The following is a 21,145-nucleotide window of genomic DNA, read 5'->3' as shown; positions in this document are numbered from 1 at the left end:
AATTTGTATGCAGGTCAGGAAGCAACAGTTAGAACTGGACATGGAACAACAGACTGGTTCCAAATAGGAAAAGGAGTGCATCAAGGCTGTATATTGTCACCCTGCTTATTTAACTTATATGCAGAGTACATCATGAGAAACACTGGACTGGAAGAAGCACAAGCTGGAATCAAGATTGCCGGCAGAAATATCAATAACCTCAGATATGCAGATAACACCACCCTTATGGCAGAAAGTGAAGAGGAACTAAAAAGCCTCCTGATGAAAGTGAAAGAGGAGAGTGAAAAAGTTGGCTTAAAGCTCAACATTCAGAAAAAGAAGATCATGGCATCTGGTCGCATCACTTCATGGAAAATAGATGGGGAAATAGTGGAAACAGTGTCAGACTTTATTTTCGGGGGCTCCAAAATCAAAAATCAAAAAAAAATCCAAAATGGTGATTGCAGCCATGAAATTAAAAGACGTTTACTCCTTGGAAGGAAAGTTATGACCAACCTAGATAGCATATTCAAAAGCAGAGACATTACTTTGCCAACAAAGGTCCGTCTAGTCAAGGCTATGGTTTTTCCAGTGGTCATGTGTGGATGTGAGAGTTGGACTGTGAAGAAAGCTGAGCACCGAAGAATTGATGCTTTTAAACTGTGGTGTTGGAGAAGACTCTTGAGAGTCCCTTGGACTGCAAGGAGATCCAACCAGTCCATTCTAAAGATCAGTCCTGGGTGTTCTTTGGAAGGAATGAAATACTTTGGCCACCTCATGCGAAGAGTTGACTCATTGGAAGAGACTCTGATGCTGGGAGGGATTGGGGGCAGGAGGAGAAGGGGACGACAGAGGATGAGATGGCTGGATGGCATCACCGACTTGATGGACATGAGTTTGGGTGAACTGTGGGAGTTGGTGATGGACAGGGAGGCCTGGTGTGCTGCAATTCATGGGGTCAGAAAGAGTCAGACACGACTGAGCGACTGAACTGAACTGAACTGAAGGAGAAATTGGATGGTAGTGAAAAGGGGACAGGGTGCCAGGCGTTGTTTGTGAGAAGGAGAAGCCCGAGTCATTGATTCACTGATGGTCAAGGGGAAAGAGGCAGCAGGAAGCAGGGGAGCTGGGGTCTGTGTGGAAGATGCTTGTGGGGGCACTTGACCTGAGCCTGGACGAGACATGGCCAATGGGGGCTGGAGGGGAGGAGTGAAGATGGCGGGGGTGTGGCTATATTTACAAAGCACAGGGTGTGGAAGTGGTGGCCGTGATGCCTGGGGCTTGATTTTCTCCCTGGGGGAAAAGACAGCGCTGAGGTGAATAGGGCTGGGTAGTTCTCCACGGAAGGCCTGACAAACCTTCTCAGCACCCACTCTGGAACCCTGGGCTGGGCTGGCCAGCCAAGGGAGACACACTGGCAGAGCTGGCCTCAAGGGGAGCAGCTTACACTCTGGCGATGAGCCCCACGCAAGGCACATCAGGGCAGTGGATGGCCAACCTCCCGTGATAAATATCTAGGAGGTATTCATCACTACCGTCTCACCCACGGTCCCCAGGACTCCCCCCTGAAGGCCGTGCAGATGCTCTGGGTGAACCTCATCATGGACACGTTCGCCTCCTTGGCGCTGGCCACTGAGCCGCCCACCGAGACCCTGCTCCTGAGGAAGCCGTATGGCCGCAACAAGCCCCTCATCTCTCGGACCATGATGAAGAATATCCTGGGCCATGCCGTCTACCAGCTCACCCTCATCTTCACCCTGCTCTTCGTCGGTGAGTCCCCTGCCTTGCCCACCCAGGACTCCATGGCCCAGACCCGGCCGCTCTGGACTCCCAGTCACCCGCCTGTTTGCTGAGGAAGTAATGGAGGCCCAGAGAGGTGAAGTTAGTGGCTTGGGGTCACACAGCAAATCTTGGGTAGAGCCAGGCCCTGGCCCAGGTCTGGCAACCCCAAAGACTGGGCTTTTCCCACTGATGACAACTCTGGACACTGCGTACACATTGTGCAAGGCAGGGCGTCATGCCAGCCCCCCCAGGAGCCCGAGACACTAGGGGGAGTGACCGGCCCCTGTTCTCAGCACTCCCACACGTGACCCTTGCCCGGTAGAAGGCTCCTCACCAAGGCCTCCTGGAAAAGAGCCACACACCTGCCTACAAGCCAGCTGTTTCCACACTTTTCTTGGGCACCTGTGCCACCACCCCCATGACAATGAGGCACCAGGGACAGAGAGGGGAGGTGACTTGCCCAAGGACATGCAGCCAGCCTGAGGGGGCACCTGGGCTGAGAAGAGACCTGGCTGGAACTCAGACTGGCCTGGCTTCCAGGGTGCTTCCAAGGTAATCCGACCCCTGGCACCTGGAGGTGCCCAGAGGCAGGCAGATGGTGGCCCAGGGTCACACAACAAACTGGGGCCAGTGGGATTCCCTCAGATCCCTGAGCTGGGCTTTCGACGCCAGCAAGCCTGGATGGGGTTGGGGCAGGAACCCATTTCTCAAAGGGCAGTTCTTGTTCGTTGTGCCGGCAGGATAGTTGTAAGGATGATCGTGAGAAGCCTTAGAGGATGTTCGGGAATGCAGAGCAGCAGAGACTCACAGAGAAAGCTGTCAGTTGGGGAAGAAAGGAGGAGGAGGCCCCTGGTTGACTCACTGGCTTCCCCACTTGAGCATCTGCTCTGGGTGCTTCTGGATTCAGCTAGACTCTCACCGTCAGAAAACCCCACAAGCCCTCCCAGCACCAGCTTGTGCGGCGCTGCAAAAGGACATGGGATGGCATCAGGCATGCCATGGGCGGTGTCCGCAGAGCAGCCGGGAGCTGTGTTGCCCCACCACGTGACAGCCCCCGTGGTGTCATTCTTTGAGCCCTCACAAAGAATGAGGGAGGCCACCTGGGTGGGTCTGGAGCCAGCCTGGCCTGGAAGGCTCACCATCCATATCGGAACTGGTCTGTCTTGTAACAGCCCCTTGAGCTCCCAGAGGTCTCCGCAAGGACATGCTCAGTTACAGGCAGCCACACTTTTGGGGGAACCCAAAGCTACAGCTTCCGTGGTGGCTCAGACAATAAAGAATCTGCCTGCAATGCAGGAGATCTGGGTTCAATCCCTGGGTAAAGGAGGTCGCCTAGAGAAGGGAATGGCTACCCTCTCCAGTATTCTTGCCTGGAGAATTCCAAGGACAGAGGAGCCTGGAGGGCTATAGTCCATGGGGTCTCAGAGCGTCAGACAACTGAGTAACTGAGAAACAACACAAGTGCAGAAAGCCAAGGCCTCCCGCCAAACGTTCCAAGGCCACGCCCTGTCCTCCCAGTCCAGAGGAGTTTGCCAACCAGGGGCCGCTTTTTATAAGCCCTGTTGCCTGGAAGCACAGCTGGCCTCCCGCCTTTATTAGATTTCCTCAAAACACTGGAAGAAAGTTCACCCAAGGCACTTGGCCCCTAAAGAAAGGGTGCTGTTACCCCTTCACTTACACCCCATGGCGCAGGCCCACCTAGCCCCCCAGTGTCCAGAGAGTGCCTCCCGCATCTGGGTGACCCTCCTGGCTGCTCAGAAGAGGCCTCCACACAGGGCCAGGCGTCCCTCCCAGTCCCGACCCTCAGCCCAGCTCCCGCCCTCTTGACTTGGCAGGCGAGAAGATGTTCCAGATCGACAGCGGGAGGAACGCACCCCTGCACTCGCCGCCCTCTGAGCACTATACCATCATCTTCAACACCTTCGTCATGATGCAGCTCTTCAACGAAATCAATGCCCGCAAGATCCACGGCGAGCGCAATGTTTTCGACGGCATCTTCCGGAACCCCATCTTCTGCACCATCGTACTGGGCACCTTTGCCATCCAGGTACCAGGCCCCCATGCTGGCCTGGCTGGTGGGGGGCTGAGCACCTTTGCCATCCAGGTACCAGGCCCCCATGCTGGCCTGGCTGGCGGGGGCAGCATCAGGCAGCCGGAGCCCCTCAGCAATGCCCTGGGAGCCCAGACCTCTGAGCTGGCCCCTGATGGCCTTTCTGTCTCTCTCTGCCCCCTTTCTCTCCAGATAGTGATCGTGCAGTTTGGGGGGAAGCCCTTCAGCTGCTCCCCGCTGCAGCTGGACCAGTGGATGTGGTGCATATTCATCGGGTTAGGAGAGCTTGTCTGGGGCCAGGTGAGTACTGCAGGTGGGCAGCGCGAGGGGCCCCTCAGCAGGGACGCCCTGGAGAGAGCACTGGCTGGGGGAGTCCAGGATCCTCACCCATAGGTCCTGGCTCCTGCAAGGACTAGCTGTCTGGCCCCCATTTCTGGGGGCTGGAGCAACGGGGGTTGACCCTGGTCTCACATGATGGTCACGTGGGTATCGCCACTATGACTTTTGCTTCCAGCTATACGCTGCCGAGGGGCTTCCCAGGTGGCGCTGGTGGCAAAGAACACACCTGCTGACGCAGATAGATGCCAGAGTCGAGGGTGCAGTCCCTGGGTCGGGAAGGTCTCTTGGAGAAGGGCATGGCAGCCCATTCTAGTATTCTTGCCTGGAGAATCCCATGGACAGAGAAACCAGGCCAGTGGGCCACATACAGTCCATGGGGTCTCAAAGAGTCACACACGACTGAAGCGGCTGAGCACACACGCGTGCACACATACACCACTGATCCTGTTGTTTGATATTTTCTTTTAATCCTGTCTGGTTTTTTAACTGAAATTTATTTCAAAAGGCAACTTACATTACTGATAGGAAAATAAGTATTATTTGCCATAAACAGAAACTGATAAAAAAAAAAGTAACATGATCAATGTTATTAAACTCTAACTAGATGTCATGACCAGCCAAGGCTCAGAGCCCGAGGCGGCCAGCTGTAAAGGGTGTCACAGGGGTTGTGGCACCCAGCAGAAGGTCCTGCAGAGAGCTCCGAGGGAATGTAAGAGGGGTGACCTCCGCTGCATCGTGGTGCTGTCTGCAGCCATCCGTGACCCTCTGAGGCTCTGGGGAACCCTGGGCTGGCTCCTCTCCAGAACGTCCCCCCACCAAGCCACACGCACACACACACGTGCACCATCTCGAGCTCACAGCTTGCAGCTCAGAGGACATGGTGTCTGGAGCTGGATCTAGGCAGAGGGCCTCGGCAGACCTAAGACATTGGTCTTGCCTTCAAGCTGTTTCCAGGCTAAAGTGGGAAACTCCAGTGACAGAAATTAACTAGAAGGTCAAGAAGGAACTTTAGTTTCACTCAAAATAACCTTCTTTAAACTTCAGAGTGTCTTTGGAGAGTTGATAAACTAGATTTGACTTAGCAAGCCCATTCCCCGGGCACCCTTGAGCCTGGACATCTTTGTCTCATGGGGGCCTGCTCCCTCAGGGAGCCCTTGGCATCTGGACAAGATGGTTCCTGACCCCTAAGGACGATGCCACCTCAGACTCCCAGGGAACCCCTGAGAGTGTCCAGGCCAGCCCCTATCTGTCCCTAGAGAAGATGTAAGCGGCCTCTGACCCCAGCCACCTCAGTTACCCCATGGGGCCTGCACTCAGGCCTCAGCCCTACGGACAAGCCGTTTGGAGGAAGAGTAAGAAGGAAGACATAGCCCCTTCCCCTATTGCCTTCCCTTCCAGGAGGGCAGACATTCCAAGAGTCTCCCAGCATTGACTGCCCCCAGGCACCTAAGCTCCGAGCCCCTGTTGCCCAGGGTTGGGCACCCCAGGGACCTCAGGAAGAATTAAGCCAGTGACTTAGACACACCATGTCCAACTCTGAGAACTGGCCCCCCAAGCTTTCCAGAAGGGAAAGCTAGAGCTCAGAGAGGTTACATGACTTGCCCAAGGTCACGTGACCAGTGAAGTCTGGGGTAGTCAAAGTCACGTGTATGTCCAACTCCCAAGATTTCCCACCATGTCCTGCTGACTCTGGATAAGCGAGGGAATTAGAAAGAAATCTAAAGATTGGGTTGGGGAAGAGGGGAGGTGAGTTGACGGTAACTAGGTGAGTGAGTGACAGGAGCCGACCCCTCCACGGATGCCGACGCTAATGGCTGGGCCCCTCCGCAGGTCATCGCCACCATCCCGACCAGCAGGCTCAAGTTCCTCAAGGAGGCGGGCAGGCTCACGCAGAAGGAGGAGATCCCCGAGGAGGAGCTCAACGAGGACGTGGAGGAGATAGACCACGCCGAGCGCGAGCTGCGGCGGGGCCAGATCCTGTGGTTCCGAGGTCTGAACCGGATCCAGACGCAGGTACTGGCAGCTCCCGGGGGCCGGGTGGGCGGTGACGGAGATGAGGGGCGGGCCTAGAGCCCACCCTCTGATCAGCCTCGGGCGCACCGACGCTCCCCGCGTGCGCTCTCCCTGGCTGTGCCAGGGAATGTCCCACCTCCCCGTCCACTGGGCGAGGGGGGTCACACCAGGGTCACGCCCACAGTGGACTTTGTGGGGAGGGGTGGCTCTGAGGGCCGAGGAGGTGGGGGCTCCCTTCAGGGCTGTTGGGGGGCGGTGGATCAGGGCTGCCGGGTGGCTACCAGGAGGCCACGATGGCGGCTTGAGGCCAGAGTGGGCCCCAGATTCTCCCAGCCAGGGGGTCAGCCCTGAGGCTCTTCTGCACACAGCTTCCTCCTGGGGGTGGGGGGGTGGGGCGGGTGCTTCAGGCACTCCCCCAGCCCCCACTGGGGCGTTGAGTCAGTTTTGGGGAACAAAGTTCGGTTTTAAAACACACACTGCAAGGACACAGACGTAGAGCACCGGTGCAGGATGTGTGTTCAGCCAAGAGCAGATTTCTTCCCCACAGAACAGAGCCTGCCACCAGGCGACACACACCAAGAAGGTGGGGCCCCCACACTCACAGCATCCCTCTCCCTGGGTCAGCGTTACAGTTCCCAGGGTGCTTTCACAGCCCTGTGTGGTGAAGAACAAAAAGACCCAGAGACCAAGAGTGGGGCAGTCTCCTGCCCAGCCGGCCTGGGAAGGTCATGGCGCCCCATCCCACCCCACACCCTCTGGGAAGCACGTCAGGGGCCCCCAACCTTGGGTGCGCAGCCCCACGTGGCAGACCACTGCATTTCCACCCATTCGCAACACAAACAGATCACCTGGGCTGCCTCACCCTGCACAGGGCGCTGTCCCAAACATCTCCTGGGCCTTTCCAGCCCCCCACCTAGCTTTAGGGGTAACTGACGCTTGGGAGACAGCCCTTTGTGAGCGCTGGGTGCAGGGAGCAGCTTGCAGACCCAGAGCCTCCTGACGGCCAGCATTGTGGGCGCTGGAACTAGCCCTCCCGGTGGCCCCTGGCCACCTCCCCACCCCCCACTGCCCTCGAGGGCTGGCAGCTGCCACACAGAGCCCTGAGACACCCACCTGCTGACACCCAGCCCGGCCGCCAAGCCCTTCAGGAGGATTCCAAGGACTGTAGTTTCTTGAGCAGGCACGAGTCCCGTCCAGCCTGACTCTTTCGGACCACTAAGTGGGTCAGTGCTTTGTCCCTCACAGCTTAGCCCTGCCAGGTAGGTTGGTGGCACTGCCCCTTCTGAAGGACAAGAAACTGCCTCCGGGCAGTGACCTGTCCAAGGGCACCTAGCTCGTACATGACAGAGCAGGTATCTGGGCCAATGTCGGTCCTCCCCGGAGTCCCCTCCTCACCACTCCGGCTCCACGCCTGGTCCCAGGGGCTGAGCACCCCCTCTGCCTGCAAACCCCACGTTTAACATCCCCCAGCCCACCAGCCCCCAGGCCACTAGATCGGTGCTGCTGCCGGGCCCTGGGTCTCCCCGCTGTCCCCGGGCCCCGGAAGCCCAGGTGCCCGACTGAGCAGACGTCTCTCAGAGCCTTGGACGTGTCTGGTATTGTCGTCTTGGTGTAAGTGGCGTGTCGTCTTGCCGTGGCTGCGGCTGTCCTCGTGGCGTGGCGCCTGTCAGTCGTGAAGCTGTCGTGTCCGTTCTCTTTGCAACTTGTCTCATTCTCTCCTCCGTTGCAGATTGAAGTAGTCAATACTTTCAAGAGCGGAGCCTCCTTTCAGGGGGCCCTGCGGAGACAATCCTCCGTCACCAGCCAGAGCCAGGACGTAGCCAATCTCTCTAGCCCTAGTCGCGTGTCGTTGTCCAATGCTCTTTCCTCTCCGACCAGCCTTCCTCCTGCTGCAGCTGGGCGTGAGTGTGACCCCCTTACCGCCTCGGGAGCCGCCACTGCCAGCGCCGCGGGGGGCAGGCGGGCAGGGGCTGGGGGGCAGCCAGCCGCTCATGGTTAGGCCCAGGGAGCTGAGGGGCCCCGGCCATTGAGGAGGAGGGTCCCAGATGATCAGCCGACCACAGCCAGGCACGGGGTGGCAGTCCCTTGGTGGGTCAGAGGCGTCTGGAGTCAGAGTTAGGGGTTATGGACCAGGCCGTTGTGGGGTCGGGAGGGTCATGAGTGGTCAGAAAGTCTGGGTCAGTCAAAGGAGCACCGTCACTCAGGGAGGTTTCAGTGATCGAATGGTCACAGTCCCCCACAGGGTCACGGAGGCCAAGTGGGGATGCAGTCAGCTAAGGGGTATGAGGTATCCCAATCAGTGTAGGGTCAGGAAAAGCCTGGCTTACGAGGGTCAGAGTTGGCCAGCAGATCACAATCTTGCAGTCAAAGTCAGGCCGAGGGTCACTGTGGGTCAAGGGAGAAAAGGCTCTCGGGGTCACGGTCGGCCACAGCGAGACCCACCCAGAGGGCGCACTAGAGGTTAGGGATCACAGTCGGTCAGGGGACCCAGGCCCCCACGGGGATCGCAGCCCGAGGCCCTGTGCCCCGTCGTGCAGACCCTCCATCCTCTGCCCTGTGCCTCTGACAGCCCCGGCTGCCTCGTATACTCTTCTCCCTGCAGCAGGGCTTGGAGCACAGTGAAGGCCTGAGCCCTCCCTGGAAGGGTCAAGGCTCCTGACCCCATTCCCCTTGACCCGGCGGGGTCTTATCTGGGCTGGCTGCTGGCAGGCTTGTGGACCTGGTCCAAGCCTCAGCTTCCTCCTTCCTCATCAAAGGGGCAGCCTAGGACTCTGAACTCCTCCCACGAGCTCATCTCCTTATACCGTGGCTTCCGCCCAAGGTCACTCATGTCTGGCCTTGTCTAGATCTTTCTGAACCCCCTAATGGCCTCGGGCCCCAGAGGGCATGAGAAGATTCTGTTTACCACCTGCCTCCCTTCCCTGGTCTCTAGTCAGCCCCTCCCAAACAATGGGGGAGCTGTAGTCTGGTCCCCTCTCTCCCAGCTGTGTGCTCACTCCCAGCCCTCGGGCTTCTTTCATGAGACTCCAGGCCTCATCTCTTGTAGTTTATAAGGGACCTCTGTCCTCTTCTAAGCACAGAAGACCCAAACACACATCCTCTGCCACCAGGCAAGAAAGGACCATGTGCTGGGTGGGCACGATGCTGCCCGAGCCCTCAGGCAGGAGGCACAAGTCACAGGGCGCTGTTGGTGGTGCGTCCCATGAACCCTTCCGTGGGTACAGTCCCACCAGGTATGTGAGATGACAGGAGGCATGCAGAAACGTGGCAAAACCCTGTACTGGTTCATCAGCATGAAAACACAGCGATGGGGAAACCAGAGGAGCCAAGGTGAAGTGGGGCCGTTTGAGCAGATGGTGCCTGAGCCTCGTTTCCAGGAGGCCTTGTCACCGGAAGTCAGTGCCAGGCTCTCTCTGGGCAGGAGGCACTTTGATCCCACCCTCTTCTCCCTTCACACCAGAGAGGCCCCTCCTCAGCAGGAGGCCCGCACCCATCGGCCTTACTCCCACATCAGCTAAGCCGTGGCCTTGCTCAGCGGTGCCTCCTACCTCCAAGCATGGAGACCAGAAGTGCTCGGGGCTGGACAGCCAGTGGGGAAGAGTCCCTTTCTCTCCGTTCCCACATCCCTCCTGCATCCCTCCAGCTGGTCTGACTCCCAGGAGGTCATCTCCAGGTCCAGTCCTTTGTCCTCCCTGGCTCGGTCTCTTTCTTGAAGCGTGGGGCCCCACTCGTCCTGGCCAGCACAGAGCTCACTGCGCTCCTGGCCACCCCGCAGCCTCTCCCTTGTTCGACCTCACATCTTAGCTCTCACGGTCTCGAGGAAAGAGCGCAGTCGTCTTGAGTCCTTTCTTCTGTTCTTTATAAAACCACTCAGTAAGGCTAGTCCTGGGCCAATTGGTTCTCAACACTCTTCCTTCAGAGAAATGCCCATCTCCACCTGCCTTTCGCTCCCTTTCTCTAAGGCAGCTTCCTTTCAGGCCAAGTTGATCCCTTTATCCCATGAGGTGACCCAGCTTTGGAACAGCATTTGAGAAGGAGCCTACAGGTCTTGCCCATGACCCGTCATTTTCTCAGAGGACCCTAAAGGGGCTTCTTAAGCATGACTCCCTTGCCCAAGCACCATCCTGCATCTCTCCAGGCATCACGCCTCCTTAGGGATCTTGCATTCCTACCTGTGATTGCAGAATCCAGCCTGTGACTCTGGGTCCTACTAGGACCTTTTCTTGGGCATCAGGTCTCCAAAAAGAGCCTGAGCATCCCCCTGCACGAGGGTACTTGTTCCAAAAGGGATCAAAGCCTTTGTGGTCTCAACACACAGATTTGGGTCAACATAGTCATGACGTGAACTCTAAACATATACCCCTTAGTTTCTCCTTTGCTTGAATAGTTTCTATAGCCATGTCGCCGCCTCTGGTCTCCAGGGACTCCAGGAGCCCTCTGGGTACCAGGCAGTTCCCTCCAGAAGCCCAGAGGCTTTCTTGGCACAGGTTGTGAAGCAGGTGGCCAGGAAGCAGGGCCCCACATGGGGTGGATGGAGACATGGGCTGCCCCTGCCTCCGCCGAGCAGGATCTCCCTCCCAGGACTCTGGGTAAAGGAGGGCTGCCTGCTGAGGCAAAGAACACCTGGGCTTTCTGTACCTTTGTTGCTGTTCAGTCGCTCAGTCGTGTCCGACTCTTTGCGACCCCACGGACTGCAGCACCCCAGGCTTTCCTGTCCTTCACCACCTCCCGGATTTTGCTCAGACTCATGTCCATTGAGTCGGTGACACCATCCAATCTTGGAAGGAGTCCAACCACGGTCCCCTGGGCTATCAGAAGTGACCACAGAGACCTAGGGAAGGGCTGTGTCTGTGAAGCTGACTTCTGGAACACCCCCAGCAAGTCCCATGTCCCTCCCCCAGCACCACTGTGAGACAGAGGGGCCCCAGCAGACAGATGCCCTGCAGTGACCGGAGAGTGTGGTCAGACTGACATTCAAATGATCAGAAGGAGACTCTGGCCCACGACCTCGCTTTCCTCTTCCGATTCACTCAAAAGCGAGTTTTTCACCTAGAAACTTAATGGCACGCCCCTGATACTTGAGCCTAACCCACCATTTTCCAAAGCACTTGCCCACATCCTCCACTCCACATGTACCTCACAACTGAAATGCAAAGACGGAGGATCTGCCAATACCTCCATTTAAGTGAGCAAGTCTCTGAGGCTCAGAGAAGTGGCCTGACTTGGCCAAGATCACACAGCACGTAAGTGACAAGAGATCTGACTCCAGAGTCCCGCGTTTTACCCACCACCCACACCACTTGCCAGACAAGCCCACAGAGGTTGAGTTTCCACCGTGGAACCAGTGCCCACGCCCACAGCCACATCCAGTGAAAAGCAGCCAGTGCTCTGGGGGCCAGGGAGCCAGGGAAGCCATTCCTCCTCTTGAGATTTCCATCAGCCTGGCAGCGACTGGGGTGGGGGTGTCCTCCCATCAGCGATCAGGAACAGAGTTAGCGTTCAGCTCTAGGATCTGAGGCCAACCTCCACGGCTCCTCTCTCTCTTACTCCCACAAATTCCTAACCCATCTCAGGCCGTCTTCATATTCAGCAAGTTCGTAGCATGCTCCATGTTCATGAGTGAAGTTCCTGTTCCTTCAAACCAACCAGGCCCAGAGCATCAGACTCCTAACCCCAGACGGGCCACTTTCCCCATGCCTTCCCAGTCTAGAGAGGGCATGCCCCCTCCCAGCCCCCTGCAGATTCCAGGTTCAGAGGACCACTAGGATGAGGAGTCTGTGTCTCTTAGGCGGGATATGGAGAAGAGAAGGAAAGGAAGCCAGAGCTCTCATTAGTATCCTGGTAACTAATTTAGTGCAACTTGGGTTGGCGAGGAAATGGCTTGCTTCTGGTTGGTGGTGGGGGGGAGCCCAGACCTCTCCGCTGTCTGAATATTCCATGTGTTTGTTTCCCTAGAGGGCTAGAGAACCCTGGACACAGAGTTCAGCAAGAGAGAGTGAAATTAAAAGAGGTTGTGAGTCTTTAACCTTGAGCCTGAAATGAATGTGAATCAACCCCAGACTCTTGGCTTCCTTGAAGCCGGGTAAACATTCGAGTATGTCCAACCCACCCCAGACCGGGACCTGTGCATCCCCCTTAGAGCACCCCGCCTCCCCGCCCCGTGTGCTGATGAAACCAAAACACCTGAAGACCCCAGACCCTTCCTCTCTTCCCCCCTCACCCCACGTCCCAGGGCGGCTCACGCCAGCACAGGCCCATCCCCAGGGCAGGCAGGGAAGGGGAGACGGAAGAGCTTTTTTTCTTCCCATACTGTTTTCCATTTCAGCCGCGAGAGATCCGCAGTGGAGACTTGAAACGGCCGTGGCGGGGTGTCCCGGAAAGTCTTGTCCCCACAGTCTTTGTCCAGAGCAGTCCATTCTTTCTGTCGTCTCCATTCCAGGGGGAGGGCGAGGGGCCTGCATCTCATTGTGTGTCGTCCCCTCCGCGTTGTCAGTCACACGACAGGGTCCTGCCACCATCCCCCCTCCTCCACCAGGCGCTCCCCGGCTGCCGTCTCATTGCAGCTCAGCCTCCGAACACTCTGGGCACGGGGCTGAGCAGCTACAGTGGTCATTAGTGTCCCCCTTTTACAGTTGGGAAGACTGAGGCCTACAACATCTTTTTTGTTGTTTTCACTTAACCAAGGGAGTAATGGCCCAGTTATCAGGAGGTCAGAATACTGCATAATCTCTACAGGCCACAGATAGGGTGTCCAGGGAGAAGGACGTCTCTGAACAGCCACATGGCCATCACGGAGGGCCAGTGCTAGCACATGGTGTCTGGCTCTTGCTTAGCACCCAACGCCTTATTGAAAGCAGGATCCCACCAGGCAGATTTCCCCAGAATCCCCAGCCCAACAGCACATAAGAAGGACCAGAGACAGAGGTGGTTTTGAGAAGATGAGGAAGAGTCAGAACTAGTAAGTGATGGCTGGCAGCAGAGGAGAAAAATTAAAAAAAAAAAATCAAAACTTTGGAGTCTTACATAATACCAAGAGGGCTCACTGACAAACTTAAATTCTCTGTGTTCTCTAAATTAGAAGGCAGAGGAGCTTATGATGTGCTTTGCAAAGACTCCTCTCTGCAATAGTCGAGTAAACCCTGAGCTGTGACACTTAAAACCATCAGCCACAGTCATCATGAAAAATCACTTCCATGGACAGGGCTTTCCCGCCACGCACCCCACCAACCTGGGTTTAGTGCCACAAATCCCGGGATTGCGAGGGCCTTCCCACACCCACCCTGTCCGGTCCTCTGCCCCCCACCCCCAGGCCTGTGATGTGGGGCAGGAAGGCCGAGCTCTCCGGGTCAGCACCCCTACCTCCTCTGCTGAGGGTCTGCTCCCCCGAGGCATCATCGATGCCTGTTTTTCCCTCCGCCTGCTGGCTCTGCTCTGAGTGGGGGCTGGGAAGAGAGGAGGAGGCGCTTTTGTCCCTTCGGCCCCTCACTATGGCAGGCAGGGCTCCCCTCCCAGGAGTTCAGGGACGGGACCCTCTCTTCAAAGCGAGGGTTCCGTTCCTGTGCCCTCTGTGAGGCGGGACGGGGCTGCCAGCCTGGTGGCCTGGCTCGCCTGCAGTCAAGGCGCCAGAAGTGGGGGAGCCGAGACGCAGACTCGGGCCTTCCTGACTCCGTGTCCACTGTTCTGTCCGCTGGTCCGGACGCCTCCGTGTCCGGCCTCCTTCCGTTCAGCAGGGAACCCAGCTTCCAACTGAGACCCAGACAATAAAAGATCTTGGCTGTTCTGTGGCTTAGTTCCGAACCCTCTTAGCATCCTACCCAGGGGCTGAGTCGGCCCCTCTGATTCTGGCCTCATTTTTGGGTTTTGTGTTTTCAAAGCACAAATAAAGAAAGAGGGAAAAAAAAAAAAACCAGGAAATCAGGGACCCCAAAGCCAACTCCAATGACTGGCCAGAGCTTTGAGTCTATACTCGAGTGTTTACCTCCCAAATGCATGAAGGAAAGAAGCGTTGGGTACAAACGACCTCCGTTCACATTGTGCAGGCTTCCAAGTGTAGCCGTGTGTCCGTCTGTGTGTGCCGTGTGGTTCCCGTCCCCCCACCGCAGCATGCTCCCGAGCCCCGAATGTCATCGGCCGCCGGCTCCTCTGCGCTTTCTGGCTGCCTCTGCTGCACCCCAGAAAGCCCTGAGTTGGCTTCGGTTTGCTTTGCTGCTTTGGTTCGATGTCCCCTTCTCTGTTTGGCCCTCATGTGTCCCCCCTCTCATCCCGGCTCACCCAGCCATCTGTCCTCTCTGTTCCTTTTGTGTGTGTGACGCGTTATCTGTTCCATGTCGTGTGGTTCCTTAACGGTGTGTGGTTTTTCTAAGATGAATTCTTCTTTTTTTTTTTTTTTTTAACAAATAGCCTCTCCTTCTTCCTCCTTGATTCCCACCTGGCCCCGCTACCCTTCTGCATGGTCGAAGCTCTGCTTTCCAGTTAACAAGGCTCAGTCTCTCACTAGGTCTGGGTGCCCAATGGAGTGGACTAAGCTTCCTCTAACCACTGTTCCCCGTCGTCTCTACGGCGGGGCTTCCTTCCTTCTGTGCTAATACTGTAGTCTGTCCCCAAACCGATCAATTAAAATCAAACAAACAAAAAAGACCTCTCGGATGCACATAACCTGAGCCCCCTCCCTCCTCCATTCTTCCGGCTCCCGTCCCGTGGATTCCAGCCGCCGGCTGTGCCCCGCCCCCTCTGCCTCCCCACCCCCCTCCCCTGAGCCCACCCCCGACCCCCAGAGCTTGACCACCGCCCCCCCCCCCCCCGGTGGTGCGCCTCACCCCCGCCCTTCCCTTGCAGATCCGCGTCGTGAAGGCGTTTCGTAGCTCTCTCTATGAAGGTCTAGAAAAGCCTGAGTCTCGAACCTCCATCCATAACTTCATGGCTCATCCTGAGTTCCGGATCGAAGATTCGCAGCCCCACATCCCCCTCATCGACGACACCGACCTGGAAGAAGATGCCGCGCTCAAGCAGAACTCGAGCCCGCCCTCGTCGCTCAACAAAAACAACAGCGCCATCGACAGCGGGATCAACCTGACGACCGACACAAGCAAATCAGCTACCTCTTCAAGTCCAGGGAGCCCCATCCACAGCCTGGAGACGTCGCTTTAGCTGAGGAACCCCCCCCCCAACCCCGCCGCCACACCACACCCACCCCCTACCCGGGCAGCCACCCATCCAGGCACCTGACTGACCCAAGCAGCAGCGAGCAACAGCAGGAAAAAAAAACAAAAACCAACAAAAAAATACTGGCGAGAACACCGATTCCACCCAGCAGACCCTTTTTTTTTCTGGCTGCGATGCTGTTTGAACTCTTTTTCACCTTGAGGCGAGGGCGGGATCTCGTGGGGAGCGGGGCTTAAGGGAGTGAGCGGGGGTTTTCCCAGAACTAGCCCTTCCTGGCTCCCGCCTGACATGGACCAACCATGCCCCCTGCCCAGCGCCAGCCACATCCCTGCATGAATGTACTGCATACTTCCGGTCCTCCCCTGGTTTGGTTTTTGGGGGGTTGGGGAGGGGTTTTGTTTTGTTTTGTTTTGTTTCTTTTCTTAGGCGGGAACTGCAAAACAGACTCTTTTCTGAGACTATTTATCCAATCCACTGGTCTGTGAAGTTTTTGAGATGCTTGCATAGCATGGTCTCAGTTGTACAGGTTAATTTCACAACTTTTTGAAATTGCAGAGCTTAACTCGCCTGGTAAATTTGCACCAATGGAACCGAAGAACTTCAGACACTCACAAGGTTATATCCATTTCTTTGTATCTATATCAACGTATACTTCTCTGAGACTGTATGCGTCCATATAGATAGGTAGACATATATATATATAAATATATATACATGGATATATAAAATTTTTTTGCCGGCATGTTGCCTTGTTTCCGCTTAAATTGCTCTATTTTAACTTATTTATGTCCTAAAAGAAGAATGTAATTTGTTTACAAACCTGTAGATAACGTCTTCGGCTATTTGTATGGTTTAAGAACACTGGGGGCTGAGATGCTGTAAAAACAGCTCAGCCTGGCAGACACCTCCCTGGATTGCACCCCTCGATGTTTTACGATAGCCATGCTCTGATTTTCTTTTGCCTGCTATTTCCGTTCGATAATGTCACTACCGTGGGAGGCAGGAGTCAAGTGTGAGCGGGTATCCATCCCGAGGGGTCCATCAGCGCGCTCGGTAGACAAAGCGGGAGGCGGAGAGAAGTCCTCGTGGGCTCCACGCACTGATGGCCGGCCGGCCGCAGGGCCGCGGGGTCCGCAAGCACTGAGTGAAGACTTTCTCTCAATGAAACTCACTTGAGTTTACTGAGAGCACTTCCGACAGAGGTTCTCTCTGGCGCTGTCTGTGCAGAGACTGAGGTAGTGCGGCAATATTATAAATGCTGTTGTGTTGATTTTCTTTTCAGTTAGTAATTTAGAGGCTTATTTCCTCATAGATTGCAGCAAATGTGCTGATGGCCGATTGGATGAGGATCTTAAGGCTTGCTGCTTTTATTTTTATTTTTGAAGAAGAATAGCCTTTTGCTCTGCACTACTTAGATCCGAAAGAACCTTATGATGTGTATATTGAGATGTATTCAGTGTGATTTTTTTTAAACCAAATCGTCTTCCTGTAGTCACAATATATACTGTAGCCTTTGAACAGCAAGTCTTGCTTTCCCAGACAGAAAGCCATTCTGAAACCCTGCAGTATCACAGGTGAGAAAAGGTGGTTATTTCTCCCCCGCCCCTGAGACAATAACAGCACTAGTAATCCCACTTAATAAGAGCTTATTTAATTGTATGTCAGCCTCTTAACTGCTAAGCACTTTGTGGGTATCAGCTTTTTTCATAAAAGAACTTTTGTATTGAATACAAAGTTTGCTTTGAGACTTTTCAGCATACGATCTTTTTCCATAAACTTGTACAGTGCAAAAGACATTTTGAATACCATGACCGATGATGTCCCATGCTTCAAGGAAAACCAAAACGCTTCCCGCCTCGCTTGCAAAATGCATTCTTCATACTGACCCTTCCCACGGTTGCTCTGTGTCAGCCCGGGCCCTTCCCTTCTCCAGGCCCAGAGAATTCTTCCACAAACAAGATTGAGAGCCACTCGGGAAAAGAGCCATAGTCAGCTGGGAGGGCATGTGTCTGGACGGCTGTGGAGAAACCCGAGGGTTTGGGATCCCAAGACAGCCCATCCCACCTAGCAAGACCTTCCTGGAAGGAGGACCTTTTTTGAGCAAGAGCATCTCCTGAATGTCGAGAAGCAGCATCTCTGAATGTAGCCAGCAGAGGGAACTGCGTCCCCTGAAGGGGTGACCAGCCCTCAGACGTGTTTATTGGATTCCAAGACCAACACCGCCCACACCGCCCACTGCTCTCCTTCGAGAAAGACCTGCTCCTGTAGAACCTGGGGCAGCTTTGGAACGTGGTGTGTTTTTTTCGTCTCTGTTGTTTTTTGTAGTTTCCTTTTTTGAGGTTCTCCATCTCCCCCTGTGTTCCCACCGTGTGTCCATGACCTCATTCCATGACGCCAGGAAAGCCCGGCTTGCACATGAGGCCTCCTGCTCATTTTCAGCCAGGACGCAAGGGAAGCAGGAGGGGTCTCCCAGAGCGGGGCTCAGCTCCAGGGAGAATAGGGAGCCATGGAAGTTAGACTGCCCCCATGTCGGTGCTGGTCTTTTCTTGTCAGGAATGATGGATGCCCACACACACATACACACTCATACCCTCACCCTCACACTTGCACCCACACACAGAGGAAATGACTGGTTTGTCAGAACTCACTGTAGTACATAAAGCTTGCACTCGGCGTCCTATATCTAGCAGCATGGGGTACGTTTGGCAGTTCACCCCATTAGGGGGTAAATAATTTATGACCATTCATCTGTTTTTATGAATTTTTTTAATCTAGACAATAATTGTAAATAAAGAACTCACCATCTCTGTTCATTTAATACTATGCAATGGTGATGCTTTCGATTGCTGACTCTTCCTACTCCTGCAGTGTGGTTCTGAAATGTCTGTGGTCTTAAAAAAAAAAAAGGCAAAAAACAACATCAAACAGAACACAGTGACTATACACTCTGTAATATATACTTTTTTTTTAACTGGTCAGGGACTGCACCATCCTCTTAGATTTCTGTCTGCTCTCTGGACAGGTTCCAGAAGGAGGTAGCAGACTCGGTTCTGAGGTCTAAGCTCACCAATTTGTCTACCCCTCCACAGGTGAGGGACGAGCAGGGGGCCCATTCAGTGAGCCACCCACCTTTGGAGGTGGACAGGGAGGAAACTGAAGACTTTCCTTCCTAACTCAGCAGCAGCCTGGGTTGCTCCCACCAGCCCCCACCCCCCGTCCCATGGCCCCTTGTGCCCATGTCCCAACCAGAGCAGAGAGCGGACAAGAAAGAGGGATCCCTGCTTCTGAGCACAGACCAACGGCGGTGACTACGGTGGGGCGAGGATCCTGGGCCTGTCTCAGCCCAGGCAGCCCAGTGATTGAACAGCCACCCTTCTACCACATTGAAATCGCCCCTTTCCCACACGCTGGCAGCTTAGAGAGACTTGCGTCTATTTCTAGAATTTCCCCTCTGTTTCCTCATCAGGGTGTCTCATCTGACCAGCCACCTAGTTTTGATTATTGTCACTTTATATGATGTTTTTATTATGTGGTGGGACAAATACCCTTCGTGCTTTTTTTTTTTTTAAGCAAAATTTCCTGGTTATTCTCTCACGTCTATTCTTCCAAGTAAATTTAAAATGTTGCCAAGTCCTGCATCCTTCTGCCCTCCTCTCACCCCAAATATTGGGCCCTTTCATCACAGGTGCAAACGTCATGCTGCCATTGTAAGCACTGTCCACTCCGGCTCACTAAATAGCCCTTTAAGGAGAAATAAGAAGGGCATCCTAGCTCTTGAGGGAAGCCTGATACTCCTCCCATCATCTCACCTGTCCCCTGAGCCAGGGTGTTGTCAGGAGAGGCCACTGAGCCCCCACCCAATATCAGTGTGGGCCCCCAAATCACCCACCTTGCCTGTGATGGGGTGGACCCTCCATCCGCCCCAGTCCAGGTGAGATAGAAGGTTCTCTCCCAGACTCAGAGCTACCAGAACGTGTACCCCACTTGCCAATTCTCCTCATGGAGAAACGTTTATTCCTGGCTCCTTTTCCTGAGCTGTTTTTGTGGGGAGGGGGTCACCCCTTGCTCTTTATTGACAGTTTTCAGCAGGTCCATGATAGGTCCTCCGGGATGTAGCCGTTTCTTGCCTGGACCGTCTCACCACCCTGACTCCCCCTAGTGGTTCTTGCTCTACTTGCAGGAGGCTGTCAAATCAGTACACTGTGACATGCCTCCCAGCCCCAGACTCTCTCCAAGGGGCCCCAAGATCCCACCATTAGAAGGTGTGGGGAGAGGATGGGACGGGCTGCATTTCTCTGAAGGTTTTTGGGTCCTCCAGAGCCAAGGCCAAAATCAAACAATAGCGGAAAATCCCCAGGTCTTTCTCAAGTCCCAAAGCGAGCTCTCCTGATTTTGACATAAAGATCCTGTCTGCCCAAGTAGGGGAGGGGGAATCCCAAGCCCTGGGCATCAGCCATCACCCCCTCCAATGAAAACAAGATATTTAAGGCTGCTTTGGGACCGCCCATCTCGGCTCCCCCAAGTCTTGTAACGCCTGTGGTGCTCTCCCTCCCGACCTTTCCTCTCGGGAGGGTCGGTCGCCACACTTTGCTAACTCTTGTGTGCACATATTTTATACCAGAGTAAGCAAGGAAATGGTGCCGCCTCCAGCTTCCTGAGCTGCCCGGGCTCTGGGGGGCTCTGGGACAATCGGGGCTGGGAAGTGACTGTGCTCTTATTGTACACTCTCGATTTCTCTGTATCTCTGGCTTGTGCTCTTTGTAACTAATGGGATTTGTCTGCCTTTTCAACACTATACTGAGCAATAACAATAAATGCACACGTGGAAATGTAGACACAGTACACATCACAAGGCCTTTTTCCGCGGGATGGCTGGGTCCCCGCCCTCCGTGGACTTGAACTCAGAGGGAAACTGAGTGCCTGGAAGGGAAAGGCAGTTTGCCTGAGGGTGCACAGGGCCGGGGCAGTCTCTCTCCTTCCACTGAGTCATGCCTTCCTGTACCATTTGAGGGAGGCAAGTTCAGTGTTCCGTGAGTCATTAAACCTCCATGAGGAATAGCTGACAAGCCCAGACGGCCAGACTTTTGGGGGAAGAGACCTCGGGAGGACAAAGAGGTAGAGATTCAGGTTCTAGGGGCACCAAGGAAGGAAAGCTAACAGTGGCCTGACTTGGGGTCTGGGATTAACCAGAGGGAGGTGATGGGAGATATGGACAAAGGATGTAGGTATCATCCCCTCCTGGGGACAGGGGGATGCAGAAGGGAGCCTGGCTCACTAAGAGTCTGAGCTTTGCACACCTCTGGTGAACATTAGCAAAGAACAGGAACGTGCCCAGGTCAAGAGACAGTCCAGTGTTGGTTCAAAAGCTGAGGGTCCCACGTGCACACACACGCACACACAATCCCAGCTCTTCTCAGGGGACTCCCAGAACAAGCACCACAGGCCCAGTCAGCTTCCAAACCCAAACCCAGTTTCGCATCCAAAGTCCATTTACTCCCAGCATCAACCTTGTAGAGGTTTTATTACAGTTTCCACCTAACAGAAGAAGAGACAGCAGTTCAGAGAGGTGAAGGGTGTGCCCACCTAGTAAGCAGGAGATACAGTATTGATACCTGGCAATCTTGATGCCAGGGTCGGCACTCAAAACTTCAGTTCCACCAGCAAATACCTTAATGAATAGGATACAGTTGCACCGTTTCTCCCAAATCCTCAGTCTCTCCAACTGCAGTGCCAACACTAGGGAGTTCCTTATGCCCCATGCATTGCGTTTATATCTGGTGTGTCATTGTCCTCATCTTATACTCAAGGAAAGTCGGGCTC

General features: G+C 54.9%; 1 protein-coding gene across 19 annotated transcripts in view; it reads left to right on the top strand.

Annotated features, from left to right (window-relative positions):
• The window catches only part of ATP2B2 (ATPase plasma membrane Ca2+ transporting 2), a 381,296-nt gene extending 360,592 nt beyond the window's left edge, over positions 1 to 20,704 (top strand). For 14 of the 19 annotated variants that reach the window (XM_024982980.2, XM_024982979.2, XM_024982969.2 and 11 more), the window contains 5 exons: positions 1,536 to 1,749; positions 3,597 to 3,808; positions 4,004 to 4,111; positions 5,981 to 6,163; positions 14,999 to 20,158. In XM_024982980.2, coding sequence (XP_024838748.1) covers positions 1,536 to 1,749; positions 3,597 to 3,808; positions 4,004 to 4,111; positions 5,981 to 6,163; positions 14,999 to 15,310 — 1,029 coding nt within the window. In that variant the 3' untranslated portion in view covers positions 15,311 to 20,158. Of the gene's footprint in view, positions 1 to 1,535; positions 1,750 to 3,596; positions 3,809 to 4,003; positions 4,112 to 5,980; positions 6,164 to 7,892; positions 8,065 to 12,118; positions 12,174 to 14,998 lie in introns of all 19 variants that reach the window. The other 5 variants (XM_024982981.2, XM_059879841.1, XM_059879840.1 and 2 more) reach the window with 3 other exon arrangements.
• Positions 20,705 to 21,145: the final 441 nt, after the last annotated feature.

The sequence above is a fragment of the Bos taurus genome, chromosome 22 (genome assembly GCF_002263795.3).
Source record: "Bos taurus isolate L1 Dominette 01449 registration number 42190680 breed Hereford chromosome 22, ARS-UCD2.0, whole genome shotgun sequence".
Lineage (NCBI taxonomy): Eukaryota > Metazoa > Chordata > Mammalia > Artiodactyla > Bovidae > Bos > Bos taurus.
This window is presented reverse-complemented; position numbering and strand designations above follow the sequence as displayed.